Source organism: Sarcophilus harrisii, chromosome 5, assembly GCF_902635505.1.
Source record: "Sarcophilus harrisii chromosome 5, mSarHar1.11, whole genome shotgun sequence".
NCBI lineage: Eukaryota > Metazoa > Chordata > Mammalia > Dasyuromorphia > Dasyuridae > Sarcophilus > Sarcophilus harrisii.
The window spans coordinates 101,765,282-101,783,761 of NC_045430.1; the positions used below are offsets into that span (position 1 = coordinate 101,765,282).

Sequence of the window (18,480 nt, forward strand, 5' to 3'; positions counted from 1 at the left end):
TTAGACAAAGGAATAGAGATAAAAGTTAAGTGATTTACCCAGGGCTTTGCAGTTGCATCTGAGGTCAGATTTCACCTCAGGTCTTCCTATCTCTAATCCCAGAGCTCTATTCACTTTGCCATCTAGTAGTTTCTTATTTCATCAGATTTTACAGTAAGCCATGTGTTAGAGTTAAGAAAAACTTAACTCCTCCTTTGGAGGAGATTGAGTTTTTATGTAGGCTACTCTGTAGCTGATAGAGATCCCTTTGGTGAAGAATTAGATATGAGTGATGTCTGAGAGAAAGGTTAATAATACTGGATGTTACTATACCTAAATTCTCTTCAAGTACCAAGAAAGGGCACTTAGAAGAACTTCAGAGAAATTCTAACCCAGAAGAAACCACTCAAAGAGATATACATCTTGATAAATATTAACCCTTGAAGAAACAACATGAAGTTACTTCTTTAAATCTTTTTTTTTTAATAATTTCTTCAAAATCCCTAGGACAGTCTCTCAAATCTGGTTTTGAAGTAGTCTACTGGCAGTGATTTCCGAGCTTTATACAACAACTCCTCATTTTGGAAAAAAAATTTTTATCTGGCCACTTCTTACAAAATAGGTTACACAAGTAATATTTCCTTCAAATAAAATAAAAAATGTTACAATTTATTAAATTTTAAACCTACAATAAAGTAATATAACATACACAGATGCTTATTTTTCACCTTATAATTTTTCTATTTATACCATACAAAATTAGTAGCCATAATAATATATTGATATGATAGGTATACTTGTGTTTCAACTGTTTGTGTGCATATTATACACACATTATACATACGCATAATATATTACTATTAAGATACTGGTAGCAATGGGGAAGCAGTGTGGTAAAGTATAGAAAATTGACTTTGGGAACAATAAGTCATGGCCTCAAATAACCACTTCTAACATATATGGGCTATATGTGACTCTAAGGATGTCACTTAGTCTCTCAGTGCTTCCAAGCAACTTGCCAAGTGGTTACTGATCTGAACTGGTGATGATTGTCTTATACCAAAAGAAAGTACAAACCCAAACCAAGACAGTAACAGTTGTTCATATTTATATATCTTTTCACAGTTCACAGCATCAACCCCACAGTAAGGAAAACAATTTGGAGCAAGGTATCTAAACAACTAAAAAGTGAGCTTTCATAAAGTATATTTTTACAGGTCCTAATTTTTCTGCATTACTCTTATTCATTTAACAAAATAAATATTCCTTCAAAAATATAACAATATAAATATCTTTGTTCATTGATCTTCTGATCATAAACATCATGCTAAGAATTTGAAGGAAACATAACTCCCAAAGGAGTTTGTTGTTAAAAGGGACATGTTAGAATTGGAGTCATAAAACCCTAGTTGAAATCTTGACCTTTATGACCTTGGATAAGTCAAAACCTCTGGATCTTATTTCTTCATATGTAAAATAAAGTTAAATTATATGGCTTCTAAAGTCTCAGAGCTTTATAACTGTGAACCTTTAATAAAGAAGATCCACATTGAGCAAGGATTTTGTCTGGACAGTGAAATAATCAAGATATACTTGTTTTGGAATGATATTGGGAAGTGCTGGCTATTTCAAGTTCCCAAACACTATTTAGCTTCCTGGAATAGAGATGCAACCATTCAAAGACTATCTGTACTATCTATCCAGGAAAAAACAAGTAGAAGAAGAATATCAATTGTTTACAGTATTTGAATAGACAAACTTATTCATCAATACATATGTACCCATACATTTTTACTCTTTTCGAAATTTACTTATTTATTTATAACTTAAATACAAAATAAAAAAAGGAAAAAAACAGGAAAAGGAAAAAATGTGCATAGTAGAACATGACAAGATTCAATAAATTTCCATTTCAAGGAAGGCTATATAAGTACTATACACTGGGTTCTGAATTTTTCATCTTTTCTTTTCTTTCTTATACGTTCTTTTTTGTTCTCTGTATTTTTTTACTTTGTTCGTTTTTCCCCTTTTCTCCCACCCACCTCCCCAGAGAAGGCAATTAAGCAAGTATATGCTTATATATAGGTACAAATGCATATATATATATATATATATATATATATATATATACACACACATATAATCATACATATATATGCAAAATATATATAATTATATACATATAGATACTCACATATATACATTCACATACATTTATGTAAGGCCATACTATGCTTGTTTGTCTTCTGTTTCTCTGAAGATAGATAACATTATCCACCTATGCTTTTTAATAGCAGTATTACCTAAACCTTAAAATATGGCTGTGAGGCAAAGAATACAACAGTCTCCAATTTTATTCCACAATGTGGAATAAAAAAGATATTTGGAGGGTATAAGCATATTGAAGTATTTAACATATGTTAAGGACTTCAAAGAATGGAATAAACAATGTCAATAGGGAAATAAATGATCAAAAAAATGTGCTGATTGTATGGTGAGCACCTGAATACTCCAATAGTAATCTTCATGATGGTAAGAGAAATTGAGGAAAGACCCCATTTTTCAAGCTTATAAAAGGAGAGAGACTTGAGTTGCACAAAGGCCAGACATAAATTTCCATCTGCATAATTGAAGCAAATATTTTATCTACGAAATAAAAACTTTATTTGGCTATTTCATACTGCTTAACCAGTTAAAAATATATTCCTAACAAATTATCTATAAATATGATCATCTAATATATACATATTCATTTTCAAAGTTTAATTCTATGTAGTCATATAACTGGATCAAAATTTAAATTGTGTGTTTATTTTAATTTTAGAATGTATTAATATTAGAATTATTAGAAATAAATTAGAAAGATTAGAATATATCCACACACACATATGTATGTATTGAATTACACAAAACTTATCTCCCATAGTTCTTTCCTTCCCCTTCCATAACTATGAATTAAGAAATAGCAGAAATAGAGAGAACAACAATTTTGTTACTCATAAGAATACAGAATGACGGTTTAAAAGCAAATCTGCTCTGTTAGTTATACTAAATGAAACTACATGGTAATTTGCATTTATCCAACAGTAGCAGCCAGAAGCATAATGGCATTTGAAAGAAAATTTCTCACCCTAAAGAAATTGCAATTAAAAGATCAAGGAAGTTTAAAAGAAAGAATTGAACCAAAAATTAAAATTTTTCTGACTACATGGTTATGAATCTGACTCAAAAAAATCTGGAGTTCTTGTATATAGGAGGGGTTCATAGAAATATTTACTATAAAGGTAAAAGATAAAATAACTGATATCATTTACTATAAAACAACAGATTATTCAGTTGAGAAACAGCAGATCAATAAGTAACAAACAAGTTGGAACCAACACATGGCAATGCATTGGAGAAAAATAAAGCATTTGAAGATAACCATTTCTTACAGTCCAGAGAAATAAGCAGCCCAGCAGATGACACCAATACCTCATAGCACAGCAAAAGAGGTGGCCCAATTGATGATAGAACAACAGATGACAGCAGTAGCTCAATAGGGTTCTATTAAGTAATAGTTTAAGGTGCTAGGAGTGCAACTGGTTACAACTCTAGAAGCATGAGTTGTCTTTGCTAATGTAGTCTTTGTTATTTACTTTATTATGTTGTTTAACTAATTGATCTTTTTTTTTTTTTTTTGAATTAATGTGTGCTCTCAGTCTAGCAAAAGAGAAATAGTGGTGGTGGCTCATGACTTGTGGACCTTGATCCAAAGAACTTCTTAAATCTTAAGATAGCTTTCTCATAATATTGAGGGAGGGAGAGGGGAAAACTACTTAAATAATAGTTTCTTGTTGGACTGTAAGCTTTATATAATTTAATATGACATGACAACCAATGATAACCTAATACTACAATAAATATAGCACCAAAAAGAAGAAAGGTCTCATTGCACTTTGTCAGGACATGTCTAAGATATTGGTATAGCCAATAGTCAATAAACATTTATCAAGTGCCCAAACTTTTATTATGTGTCAGGCACTGTATTAAGTTCTGGAGATATAAATACAAGAAGGAAGGAAAGACGGAAGAAAACACAGAAGTCTAAAAGGTGGGGGGTGGTGGTAAAAAAAATACTTGATATAGCAAATATTTTTGAACTTATGTATGGAATAGAGAGAGATAAGGTGAAGAACTTACAGGAATGTATGAATTCTTTTCCTGTATTTTATTTTCATTATTTCTGTGTTTCCCCTATGACCTGTATAATATGTGCAGGCTCATATTTACTTGAGCCTTGGCTAGCTATAAACATATTTACTTAACCTGAGCTGATGACATTTATCAGTATTTGACATTTATCGATATTTAGTCTATTAGCTGGACCATTATCTGCTTAATTAAGCCTGAAGGTCTGATTTTCTGTTTTTTTAGAAATCAGGAGATTTGGGGGAAATAGAAACCTTCCATTCCAATCTCCCCAAATAGCAACAACCAATTAGATGCCTCCCCCTCTCCTCAATGCTCTCTTACTTGTGATGTAATTGCTTGTATGAAAGCTATGTATCTTTACTACTTCTTTAGCCCTCCTATAGCGAGCTTTCTCTTTCTTATCTCATGATGGGACGGCTCATCCTCTGGAGGTTTTCAATAAACAACTTTTCTGCCTTCTACTGAATGATCTCTGAGTAGTCATTTTGAGTAAGGGTCTTCTACATTCCTCACACTTATTTTGTGTATCTTGGAGTTCACTAACAGTGTGAGAAGTCTATGACATTTTATACTAATATATTGTTGCCTACATTCATTGAAGAAAATGATAATTTTCAGTTAAAGGATGGTAAAAATAAAGATGAAAGTTTTTCCCATCCCAATTCATGAACCCTCTGAAATTTGTCCATAGATCCTAGATTAAAGAACCACTGTTATACAGTTTCAAGAAGAAAAAGCAAAGTAGTTCCTGTCATTAAGGGACCTATACTGAACTAGTTGGTATATCAATGTTTATTTGTTATAATGAAAGCAGCTGCTGGATTATGGATATAGTGCTGGTCCTAGAGTTAAGAAAATTTAAATTCAAATCTGATTCCAGATAGTTACTAGCTCTGTGACTCTGAGAAAGTCATTTATACTCTGTCTACCTCAGTTTCCTCGCTTATAAAATGGGGATATAATAATAGTACTCACCTAACAAGGCTTTTGTGAGGGTCAGATGAGATAATACATGTTAAAAATTCTTAGCACAATATCAGACACATAGTAAGCATGATAAAAATGATTATTTCCTTCTTTCTACAGAGTAAATTTGCCAATTATAGGACTTTTAAAGATAAAGATGGAATTATTTCCAAAGATTTATTAAGTTGCCCATACCCTTTGACTAGATCTATTCCCAAAGATGATTAGGGGAAAAGGAAAAGAAACTATATATTCTAAAGATATTTATAGCAGCTCTCTTGGCAAAGAACTGAAAACTATGAAAATGCCCATCAACTGGGAAATAGTAGAATAAGTTGTTTAATAATAATAATAGTTTCATAATCATGATGGAACATTATTACCATGCTATAAGAAATGTTGAACTTGATGATCTTAGAAAAACATGGATAGACTTGTATGAAACAGCAGAACCAAGAGAATATAGTATACAATAATATCAGTATTATATTAAGTAGAAATTTAAACAAATAAGTCATTTTGAATATTCTAAATATCCAAATTAACTATAAAAAACATAAGAAGAAAGAGGCTATCTGCATCCAGAGAAAAATGAAATATGTATAGAATGATTATACATACACAAACACACACACATTTGTGTCTAATAGTAGCCATCTCTAGGGCAGGAGGGAGGGAAGAAAAAAATTTTTAAAAAGAAATTTACAGGATAACTTTGTTATATATTTTAAAAGAATAGCAAGTTTTACACAATAGATTTGTAGTTTCACATACAATCATCTTTTTATAGTATGTTGTGGAAATATTTATGCTATAAATTTAAAATAAATAAATAAAACTAAAATTTTTAATGGAAATGACTCCTAGAATCAGATTCTTAAAGTTAGAAAGGACTTGAAGAATCAACCCCTTTTACAACTTCTTTAACAATGGGTTATCTAAGCTACAATTTTATCACTTCTAATCACAAGGAATTCACAACCTGAGAAGGAAGCCATTTTTAGATAATTGGCTAATGTTAAAAAAAAAAAAATTGAACACAACCCTTTGTTTTTGTTTTCAGCCACTCATAAGATATATCATTACTAAAGATAAAAATAAAAATTTATAAAAATAGTTTCCCTCAAATTAGTATGGCAGAAATTAGGCATGGACCCACACTTTAACACCATATACGAAGGTAAGATCAAAATGGGTCCATGATTTAGGCATAAAGAATGAAATCATAAATAAATGAGAGGAACATAGGGTAGTTTATCTCTCAGATTTGTGGAGGAGGAAGGAATTTGTGACCAAAGAAGAACTAGAGATCATTATTGATCACAAAATAGAAAATTTTGATTACATCAAATTAAAAAGCCTTTGTACAAACAAAACTAATGCAAACAAAATTAGAAGGGAGGCAACAAACTGGGAAAAAATTTTTACAGTTAAAGGTTCTGATACAGGCCTCATTTCTAAAATATATAGAGAATTGACTCTAATTTATAAGAAATCAAGCCATTCTCCAATTGATAAATGGTCAAAGGATATGACCAAACAATTTTCAGATGATGAAATTGAAACTATTTCCACTCATATGAGTGTTCCAAATCACTATTGATCAGACAAATGCAAATTAAGACAACTCTGAGATATCACTACACACCTGTCAGATTGACTAAGATGACAGGAAAAAATAATGATGAATGTTGGAGGGAATGCTGGAAAACTGGGACATTGATGCAATGTTGATGGAGTTGTGAATGAATCCAACCATTCTGGAGAGCAATCTGGAATTATGCCTCAAAAGTTATCAAACTGTGCATTCCCTTTGATCCAGCAGTGCTACTATTGGGTTTATACCCTAAAGAGATACTAAAGAAGGGAAAGGGACCTGTATGTGCCAAAATGTTTATGGCATCCCTGTTTGTAGTGTCTAGAAACTGGAAAATGAATGGATGTCCATCAATTGGAAAATGGTTGGGTAAATTGTGGTATATGAATGTTATGGAATATTATTGTTCTGTAAGAAATGACCAACAGGATGATTTCAGAGAGGCTTGGACAGACTTACATGAACTGATGCTGGGTGAAATGAGCAGAATCAGGAGATCATTATACACTTCAACAACAATACTGTATGAAGATGTATTCTGATGGAAGTGGATATCTTCGACAAAGAGAAGATCTAATTCAGTTCCAATTGATCAATGATGGACAGAATCAGCTACATCCGGAAAAGGAACACTGGGAAATGAGTGTAAACTGTTTGAATTTTTGTCTTTCTTCCCAGGTTATTTTTACCTTCTGAATCCAATTCTTCCTGAGCAACAAGAGAACTATTTGGTTTTGCACACATATATTGTGTCTAGGATATACTATAACATGTTTAACATGTATAAGACTGAATGCCATCTAGGGGAGGGATAGAGGGAAGGAAGGGAAAAATCGGAACAGAAGTGAGTGCAAGGGATAATGTTGCAAAAACTTACCCATGTATATGTACTGTCAATAAAAAGTTATAATTATTTTAAAAAATAATTTCCCTTGAGGAGATGCAATTAGATTTTTTTTAGATGCAATACAAGAAGCATGTGATGCCTTTTTAAAATATATTTCTTATTCCACAGAGGAAAATGGACTCATATCCTCCAGAAATGTATCTAGTACTTTTACATAAAATAAGGAGTTAGGCAGAAAGGTTGAAGTCAGGAGTTAGATAGAAAGGACACTGGATTCAGAGTCCTGGATATGATTAAGCTCCTTTGCTTTCTTGTACAACTCTGGACTAATAAACTCTCTGAGCCTCAATTCTTTTCATTTGTAACATGAGGATAATATTGTTTGCACTACCTAGCAGCTCACTACTTGAAAGTTGTGAGAAAAGAGTTCAGTATCACAATGGACAGAGCACCAGCCCTGAAGTCAGGGCTGAGGTCAAATCTGAGACACTCAATATTTCCTAAGCTGTGTGAGCTTAGGCAAGTCACTTAATCCCAATTGCTTCAGCAAAAAGAAAAAAAAGAACTCAATAAGCCTTAAAATGTATATAACCTACTACAATTACCCTTGCAGTCAATATTTTCTCTTTAGAAGAGATATGATTATCTTCTAATATAACCTCAGTTAATACGCAGGTTACAAATAGGATAATGATTATACAAGTAAGTCAAATAAATTCTTTAACTATTTAATATAGATTCAATTCTACAAGTTATTCACGGACTATTAACCTGAGTGGGACATTTTTCCCCACTGAGAAAACAAAGAAATCCCACAAAACTTAGATAAGACATGGCCTTTGGCTTTTTAAGTTTAAATTCTAGTAGGAAGCTAGAATACAAACATAAATAACAACAATAACAACAATAATGATAATAAAATAGCAATAAACATTTGATCATTGAAAATAAAATATAAAGTTTTATGTGAAATCAGAGAGGTAAGATCTTTACTACTTGGGGAATTTATGGAAGCATATGAAAAGGGAGCAATTTTATCATATAAGTCTCTTTTTTAAAGTTATTAAAAAAAACCTTGACATCAAAACTTATCCTATGTCTCATCCTTTACAAATGGTTTGAAGATTAAAAATACATGTAATTGATAAGCATTATATAAGTGAGCCCATGTGTCTCAAAAATCTTTACTGAAAGGAATATCTTATAACTTTATTTGCTTTTGACAGGTACAAAAATTATTTAAATGAACAAAAACATTTTTACAAAATATAAATAGGCACACAATATTTAGAACTGAGTTTTTTAATAGACCAACTCAGGCCATTGAGAGAGAAGAGGCCACCTCTTCTTGAACCCCCTTACTTTTTAAACCAAGGTGAAAAAGATTTCTTCTTAAATTTCTTGTAGTACTTCCTGGATCTCTCTCTTGAATTGATCAGAGTTGTTAATGTACTTTTACCTTAACCCAATTTTTCTGCGAGCTCCTTAAGAATTTAATTGTTGTATATCTTTTATAAGTCCTCAAACCTTCCATAATGTGGGTGCTCAATATTAGGCACAGAATAAATGTTTATTGAACTGAATCACTCATTAGTTCTAAGAATATATGAATTTTTAATCACTTTACATTTAAACCAAATATGTCTTCTGAAGGCAAATGTTTCATCTGGTTCATCACAATAAGTACCGGGTGTCTCAAAAATCTTAGATCTTAAGGCCATTAAATCTTCAAACTGAACTAAAACTTTTAGGACAATATATATATATATAAGTCAGATTCCATAGTTGAACCCAGATTTTTTTAATTTTTTTTTTAATTATCTTGTCACTACCCAAGACCAGGCCTTCTTCATCACTAACTTGGACTTTGAAATAGTTTTCTATTTGTTTACTCTATGTGGAATTAGACTATGCAATTTGTTTACTGGGTTACTCTTTTCAATCCATCTTTTACACAGGCAAAATTATATTCCTAAGTATCTTCCCATTGCCTACAGGGGAAAATGACTAGAATTTAAAATTATGCTTTAGTAAGACTTTCCATACCTTTCATATTGGTTCTTGAACTCTATATTCTGGCCAAACTTGGCTGCTAACTCTTTATTTCTCATAACCATCTCTTATTTCTGTGCCTTTGCACATGCTATCCTCAGCACATGGAAAACCTTTTCATCACCTCTCTCTCAATCTTGTCAACCATTTCCTCAAGCTGTTAGTCATCCTCTTCCCCTATCAAATTATCTGCTACTTATTACTTATTTGTACATATTTCATGTCCCTTTTGCCTGGGGAATACAAGTTCCTTTGCTTATTTGTTTATTTTTATTAATATGCTCACATGTGCTAAGTGATGAATGTTTATCAAATTCATGTAACCAATTATTTTGTTGCTTGGTAAAGACTTCTTCATGATTGAAAAAAAAAAGAAATAGAAAATTGATCCAATCATCTAGATAGGCTTAGTGTGAGAATTGAGAGTGTGATAAAAGAACTTTTATCTATATTTAGTTTTCTATGAAGAAAAATAGAATAATATAATAGAAAGTTAAATAGTTTAGGAATACCAGAGATTGTGTTTTTAATACTATGAAAACTTGGGCAAATCACCAAACTTATATGAATGTTTCCTAAGTGGAAAAAAATGAGAATTTTAGCCTTAATCAATGCTAAAGTCCCTTTCAACTCCAAAAATCCCATTTTACTATGAATAAAAATGATCTGAATTATCCCAGAAAATGCATTAGACTTGTAATGAGAGAGACCTCAGTCTCTGATAAAGAGAATCATCAAATGGGTGAATAGGAAGTAGGAATAATTATAGTTTACTGAATTTCCAGTACAGTTCAATAGATGTATTTCTAGGGGTCATATTTATACAGTAGATGCACAATAAGCATTTCTAGAATTTATGATACTTCTTGAACTTCATCAAGGTGGGAAGATAATAATTAAATAGTTCTCAGTAAAAAAAAATAAGATTGTCAAATATCTGTCACAATGATCACCTTTACCAATGTATACAGAATCCTATCTTACTGTCAAGATAATTTAGCTATCCTTCATTATTCTTCTCTGTGACAGTTTTTGGTTTTCATTTGCTCAGGGCTTAACTTTTTTTTTTTTTTTTTTAGTAATTTGCTCATTTCCTTTACATTTTCATTGTAATTATTATATACTCTTAACTTATTCTCCTAACTATATATTTCACTCTGCAACAATTCATACAGATTTTCCTGTTTCTCTAATCTCTAGATTGTTATTTCCTGTTTTTTAAGTATATCTTTTAATCACTTTTAATCACAGTACAAAGCAAGGCATATAAGGAAGATTAAACTAAAAATATAAATAATAATCATTATAAGCAGGATTTAAGTTGGGTTTTGTGGATAGGTTCCTAGCAATTCGCTAGCACAGTGGACTTGGAGTTGGGAACACCTTAATTAAAATTCATTCTTATTTACAAGCAGTATCACCTTGTGCAAGTCCCCATCTGTAAAATTGATATTATAGCATATAGCTCCTCAGAGTAAAATGAGATGATATGTATTAAAATTATTTGCAAAATTTAAAGTATTATATAAATATTACTATTGTTATTCCAAGAATATAAAGGGAAAATAAGGTATTCCAAAGGAAGAAAAATGGTGTGAATAAAAGCACAGAAGCAGGAATTAACATTATGTGTTGAAGAGATGGTGACCAGAACCCCTTCATGTATTCATTTAGGGAAAGCAGAAAAGGAAGGGTGGGAGTGGGTTGATAATAGATTGTAAAGAGTCTTGAATGTCAAATTAGATAGGCTATACTTAATCCTATAATCAAAGTATGTATTTTTTTTTCAGAAGGGCAATTTGCATGATCAAAACAACATTTTAGGAAAGTTAATCTGGAAGCAATGTGGGAGGCAGAGGGAAGAAGTTAATAGCTGGAAGTTGGAAGATTATTCAGGAGACTACAGCAATAACTAATATGAAAATGATAATGATAAGAACTAGTGAGGCAAGAATGGAAGTAGAAAGCATGAGACAGATCCCAGAAACACATAGTAAAGGAAAACCAATAGAATTTATTGAATGACCAAATATGGAGAAACAAAGACAAAAAGAAATCCAAAATGAATAAATGTCTAGATGGTTATGCTATCAATAGAAATAGGAAACTCAAGTACAGGAGACTTTGTTGGGGAAGGGGGAGAAACAATAGAAATTGTAAAAAAAGTAAATTCAAGAGAAAAAAATGTAAATGCAGAATAACCTTATTCTGCATTTACATATTTTTCTCTCTACCTTAGAATATAATTCGAAAATTGATGAAGTATTATAAAACTTAATATATTGTGATGTGATACTAATTTTCATATCATTATGAAACTGATAAAAAATGAGTTTCAGATATTACAGGAACACCCCCCCCCATTATTTTTAAAATTACAAATATGAACTTCATTGAGAAAATCAACAATATTCAAAAATTTCACCTTTTCTTTTTAATGTATTGATGAAGTAACTCCAGAATATTTTTAGTATTCCTGGGTTTCATTATAACCAATATGTTCAAAATGGAATGCTCTATCACTCAGATGACAGATTCTCATTAATGCCTTGGTTACATTTGTAAATTAACTATATCAATCCTTTCAAGTCATTAAGGGCATACTACACAGCACAAAAACCACTAATTAAAAAAAATGTAGTAAATAAAGATTTGGTTTGTGCAAGGCCTGGGAAGAAATTTAGAGTTAAAAAAAAAGGATCACTGAAAAGAATTTTTGTTGTGGCATTGTGAAGGTACAACCTAAGCTACAACCTAGAGCATAACATCTATAATAACTAAAAAAGTCAATAATTGTCTAAACTACTCTTGGTTTGCTGAGTCCTAGTGAGTGCAATACTGAGATCAAGCTTATTTCCTTTGGAATGTCTTGGGTAGTTAGAGACTGGTTGGCTAAAATATGGCATTGGTGCCAAAAGGAAATTTGTTTACACAATTCCCCTAGCAGAGCTCTGAATAATCTAGGATTTAAGACTTCTATTCTTTTCCTCTAAACAAGTCTTCACTTCATCTTATTACAAACATTTTCTTCAATAAGTTATCAATGATGTACATACATACATTTTTAATTTCTTTAAATGTAATTTTAAAATAGAATCCATGGGTACATGTTCAATTTGACATTCAATGCTGGTCTCTTTATTTTATAGGTTGCATGCTATCTATCTTGTTTAAAATGGCTATATTTGATATGACAAAATAATAGATCACATGATTAATATCTAAATTAGAGTGAGGAATTGTATTTCTATCAATATGTAGATACAAGCATATTATTTGTAGAATGTTTTGGAAATAAACCTTATAACTTCCCATATGAGCCTGTTTTTTTCCTTCCCTGATCTCAGTACAGTTGGAATACTTTAAGAAACTGTGAAAATTAAGGAATATAAAATCAAAATTGTGTTTGCAATTACTTAATGATGGAATCAAATCATATCACTTGGAACTAAAGAAAACCTCAAAATGAAATACTTTATTTACAACCATTGAAGCTTTTATTTAATTATAATCATAATAGATATGTTTTGCATCCTCCATGATCCATAATACATAAAAACTGAGGGAAAGCTTCAAGGAGAACCAAAAGAGTGAAATATTTCAGTCCAATAAATTCACAACAAAAATACCAACAACTACAAAAAACCTCTAATAGCTACTTCAGGGATATTAACAACAAAAATTCCAAGATTATTTTTCTCCACATGAAATTTCTTAATTATGCAAGCTCATGAAAGATTCACAGTTTTATGGTTGCTTCAGTGCTAAAAGAAGACTGCTATTGCAGCAATATTCCAAAACCTTCCTGCCATAATCTATTTTTTTTTTGCATAAAAAATTTACTCCATTTAGCAGGTCCTTTCAGGCTACATAGAGATACACAGAAAACATGGCCTTTGGAGTTTGCAATTACTTAATGATGGAATCAAATCATATCACTTGGAACTAAAGAAAACCTCAAAATGAAATGCTTTATTTACAACCATTGAAGCTTTTATTTAATTATAATCATAATAGATATGTTTTGCATCCTCCATGATCCATAATACATAAAAACTGAGGGAAAGCTTCAAGGAGAACCAAAAAAGTGAAATATTTCAGTCCAATAAATTCACAACAAAAATACCAACAACTACAAAAAACCTCTAATAGCTACTTCAGGGATATTAACAACAAAAATTCCAAGATTATTTTTCTCCACATGAAATTTCTTAATTATGCAAGCTCATGAAAGATTCACAGTTTTATGGTTGCTTCAGTGCTAAAAGAAGACTGCTATTGCAGCAATATTCCAAAACCTTCCTGCCATAATCTATTTTTTTTTTTGCATAAAAAATTTACTCCATTTAGCAGGTCCTTTCAGGCTACATAGAGATACACAGAAAGCATGTCCTTTGGAGATTTGCCATAACATCCCAGGTCTATTCTTATATCCCACTGATTTAATACAAACTGCTGTAAGATTTTAGTCAGTCCTCATAGTTAGTCTTTCCTGTTGACTATCAAATTTGTTTTAGTGACAACATGTACCTGACCAATGTTCAGGATTTAAAACTGCAGTTCAGATTTTTATTACTAGCAAGTGCTGGTTCTGACTGCATGAGGCCAGGTCTCAATTGAACATACTCATTCCAGTTATTGGTGAAGATTCGATTGACAAGGAAAGAGACCAAAGATCGGAATAGTATTCTAAGCAGTTTGATGTGGAGCATTTATTTCAATCCTTGGGCGGGGGAGTAGTTCATTAGGTTAGGGTCACTACATTCATGGGAGTTCTCCCTACAGGAGAATTTAGATAAGATTCTTTCTAAAGACAGACCCAGGTACCTCATACACGAAGAGATCTGAGAGGAACTGAAATCCTGCACCTTCACTGAAAATATGGATATTACTATTATGAATTAGACATGTTTACAATGCATCGCAATTGTACTTATGTAATACATATATATGCATATGTATACGCATATATATGCACATGCACATACATATATGTATATATATATGTATGTATGCCTGTATATTTGGCAGTTCCAATTTTAGGTCAAGCTTCATCTACCAACAGGTGCGGCCCTCATTTTCTTCCCACTAGGCACCGATGTTGCCTTCCCTTTTCTTTTTCTATCCTTGATATTCTAAGACCAGTTCTTCCCCCAGTTCTCAAACATGTGCGATTACAAGGCTCATCTAGATCGTTGGCTAAAAACGCGATAATATCCTACCTGCGGCGTGGAGATTAACAAGCAGGCAAAGTGCAGGAAAGCCAATTGCTCTCTGCATGGTGACTGCATGGAGAGATGAGGAGAATCAACCCACGAAGATCTCTCACCGATGGCAAAACGCAATAAGGGTCGATGGTCAAGTGTCTTCCTGTTTATTCGTTCGTGTTTGAAGATTCCTAGATCTCAACCTGGATGTTGTGGAACGATTTATGGCGTTGATAGCAACCGTCAGCAAACCCTCTTTTCCTAGATTTTCCAAGGGGAGGGGATGTGGATAGAGGGAAAAAGAGAGGGCAGGAGGAGGAAGCAGGGTCGGGTTCCAAGTAGGCTCGAGACAGATGCCTAATCAGTTTTGGTCATTGCCTTCTGGAACAAGCACTCACTGCGAACGCGGCAGGGGGGAACGAATTTCTGGTCGCATCATTGTCTGTCTCTCCCTAGTCTGGCAGTTCTGCTGCATGTGGAATGAGAAAGCTTCTTATTTGCAGCCTAAACCTGCCTTGGCTACTGAGCATGCCCAGTTTCTATATTAGAACCACATTGGAGTTTCAACTTGAGATTTCATTTCTCCTGCTCTTAGCAGCACCTGAAAGTTGGACACAGGGTCCACAGAATTGGAGAGGAGTCTTTGCTTTGGGTTTATCAAGAAGACTGTAGTTTCTGGGCCCAAGAGAGCGTGGGAAACGGATGAAAACACTTGGGAAAGCATCAAGCACATTATAAAGCTTTACCTTCTTTCCCAGACCCCTCTTTTCTTACTTAAAAGAGGCCAATTTTCTTGGATGCATTGTTTCAGAGGATTTATCTGCAGAGGGAAATGTTGGTTCTCTAGTTCTCTGGTTTTCTACTACTCAGGTGAAGTGTTATTTATTGTTCATTCTTGCCTGGTTTTCTCTCAAGAAAACCATTCCCAATTCTTTCTCCTTTGCTTCCTTTTTATTACTTTTTACTATCATCACAGTTTAAGTCTTCAAGCAAAACACCAAATGATGCCATTGTTCAGACAATTCAGCCTAACTGACTTTTACTAAAAAACAAAAACAAAAACAAAAAACCCCAAAACAACAACCAGAAAACAGAAGCAAAAATAAGTGGAAGTTCTTTTGGTTATCCACACAATTACCTGAACTCCATTTTTTCCCTACCTTTTCTATCGACATAATTTCATCTCATCTCAATCTCCTTCTCCCCAGTCTTTTCTATTCCTCTAAACATATTGGCACTTAAACTATCCAAGCCATATGATATCCAAGTCATAAGACAATCAAGTATGTCACAAACACAATCCATCCAATTCAATAATAAATTACTTTGGATACTATGATTTTTAAGTCGAGAATTGTAATGCCAACCATTGGGTAAAAACCAACTAAAAGATGCTGCAAGTAACTGAAAAACATTAATTGCTCTCAGATAAAACTTTTATTTCATTTGATTTCCTTAAGTTTCTCTAAACTCGTTCAGCTTATTCTTTTCTTCTTGTTTTTTTTTTTTTTTTTGTTTTGTTTTTTTGTTTTTTTTTGTTTTTGCTCATGATATCCTCCTTTTCCAGGGTATTTTTTCGGCTTTATCTCCATGAATAGATTCTGCACAAGGCCCAATCCACAACACCTACTTCATGTATATCACTTTAAAAATCTTTTTTTGTATTTACCTATTTCTTCTGAATTAAACTATGGATTTCTTAAAGAACTCCTAATTATTTGGCATCCCCACTAGGATATAACATAATCATGGACATAGCATGTACAAATATATACTTATTGAATTGAATGGGATTTTTAAATGAATACTTGTCCTGTGAAGTCGGGATAACTAGAGATCAACTACACACAACAAGCTTAAATTAGGTAGCATTTCAGATTCTAAACAATATGCTTGGTAAAATTAATTAATTTGTCAGTGCTGGTTGATTTGTACACACATACACATATAGAAAGTGTGTACTTTCTAGAAAGTAGACAGTGTAATGTAATAGAAAGTAATAAGTAGAAAATAATAGAAAGTAAAAAGAAAAAAACAGTAATGTAATAGAAAGAGACGGTGTAATGCTCTCCTTTGGTTTTCTGGAGGTCTTGGTAGCAACCTTCCTTTCAGCAGATTAATTGCCACAAGAATAGCCAGATGTTAAAGTCCAAATCCTTTATTATTTCTTTCACAATCTAGTTTCCTTGCCTTGGGCCCTGGCCAACTTTGTTGAGAGCCTTTTAGATGGACCTTGGTCTTAGTGGGGGGAGCAGGAGGACAGGCCAGCTACCACAAGGCTGATGAAGATGAAATGAATCTCTCTTTGAGTCCTTCTGAGTCTTGTCTCCAGCTCTCAGTCCTGGCTGAGTTTGTCTCAGTTTATATGCTCTACACTGATCATAAAGCAATCATTATATCACTAGGAAACCATTATTTGTTGTAAGATTAAATCAATCATACTGAACTTGGAGAACTATTAATCACCATGCTAAACTAGATAACCATTGTCTCATCAATTCCACTGAGTTAGCACCTTGTAAGAATCCTTGTTTTAAGCACAGGAGTTCTGGCCCATAACAAGACAGGGTTACATTGGAATATGTGAAAAATGAGTTGTATTTGTAAAATACTATCATGTTATTCTGGAGCTCTCCTGTGTACTGCCTCGAGTAAGATTAGGCAAAATATTAGATGGGCAAAATCCATTTGATGGTGAACAGTCATGATCTCTGAAAGCCTCAATAGACATCTAAGAGCATTTGTTTGGCAGCAAGGTTTAAAAAATTAACCTATCTCATCATCCTAGTGGTTTGTAAACTGCCATTCTTTACAGAGGGGATAGCATCTCCTTAAGAGAGTTGCTTCTATCACTAGCTCCCTAATTCATCCAATCTCTGTACACAGGAAGGTCTCTGGGAAAGGAAACTTTTCAATGGAAGAAAAATGTATAATTGTAAAGGAAGTAGGTATACAAACATATTAGTGAAACAATAGCTAAATAGCTAAACAGTAAGACAGCGGCCATCATGTTTTCCCATAAGCAGTTCTAATGCTTCCTTTGGAGAGGAGATTCTGAATTTCAATTAATGTAATTGCCTCTGATTTTTTTCAATGAGCATCCTGATGGCTTATTTGCAGCTCCTAAGGGTGCATGTACATGAATTCCCTTCAGAGTAATTTTTTTCCATTGCAGCATAATAACAGAATCATGCCCCAGAGTAAAAATACCTTCTTTTCAAGTAGGATTTACCTTATTTGTAAAGAGAGAATATGTAAATAACTTAGGACAGTCAATCAAACAGACCCACCCCCATATCCCAGTGGATACACAAGTTGAGCACATAAAGCATAAAAAAGTACATACAGAGTATATCATTCTCTACTTTTTGAATCACTCTTAAATATCTTTAAAAATTGTAATGTGCAAATCTATAAGTGATACTATTCTTGGTCCCCAATTATTTTATGATAATAGAAATAATTGTGGATTATATGAAATTAGGTCAATTTTAAAGCACTTTGCCAGAACATAGAACATTTTATTTCTGTTTCTGACTCTGTTACTGACTAGGAATATGAATGTAAATTAACATTGGTCTGAAGAAACAAATTCATGATCCTGAGCTTGTACATGGAAAAAAATAAAACAAGAAATC

The 18,480-nt window shown here is 32.6% G+C and overlaps 1 protein-coding gene across 2 annotated transcripts in view; it reads right to left on the bottom strand.

The window, feature by feature from the left end:
* Positions 1-15,349, bottom strand: part of PTPRR (protein tyrosine phosphatase receptor type R) — a 371,281-nt gene extending 355,932 nt beyond the window's left edge. For both annotated transcript variants that reach the window (XM_031939192.1, XM_031939194.1), the window contains exon 1: positions 14,858-15,349. In XM_031939192.1, the coding sequence (XP_031795052.1) occupies positions 14,858-14,915 (58 nt within the window). In that variant the 5' untranslated portion in view covers positions 14,916-15,349. The remainder of the gene's footprint in view (positions 1-14,857) is intronic.
* Between the last annotated feature and the right edge of the window lie 3,131 nt (positions 15,350-18,480).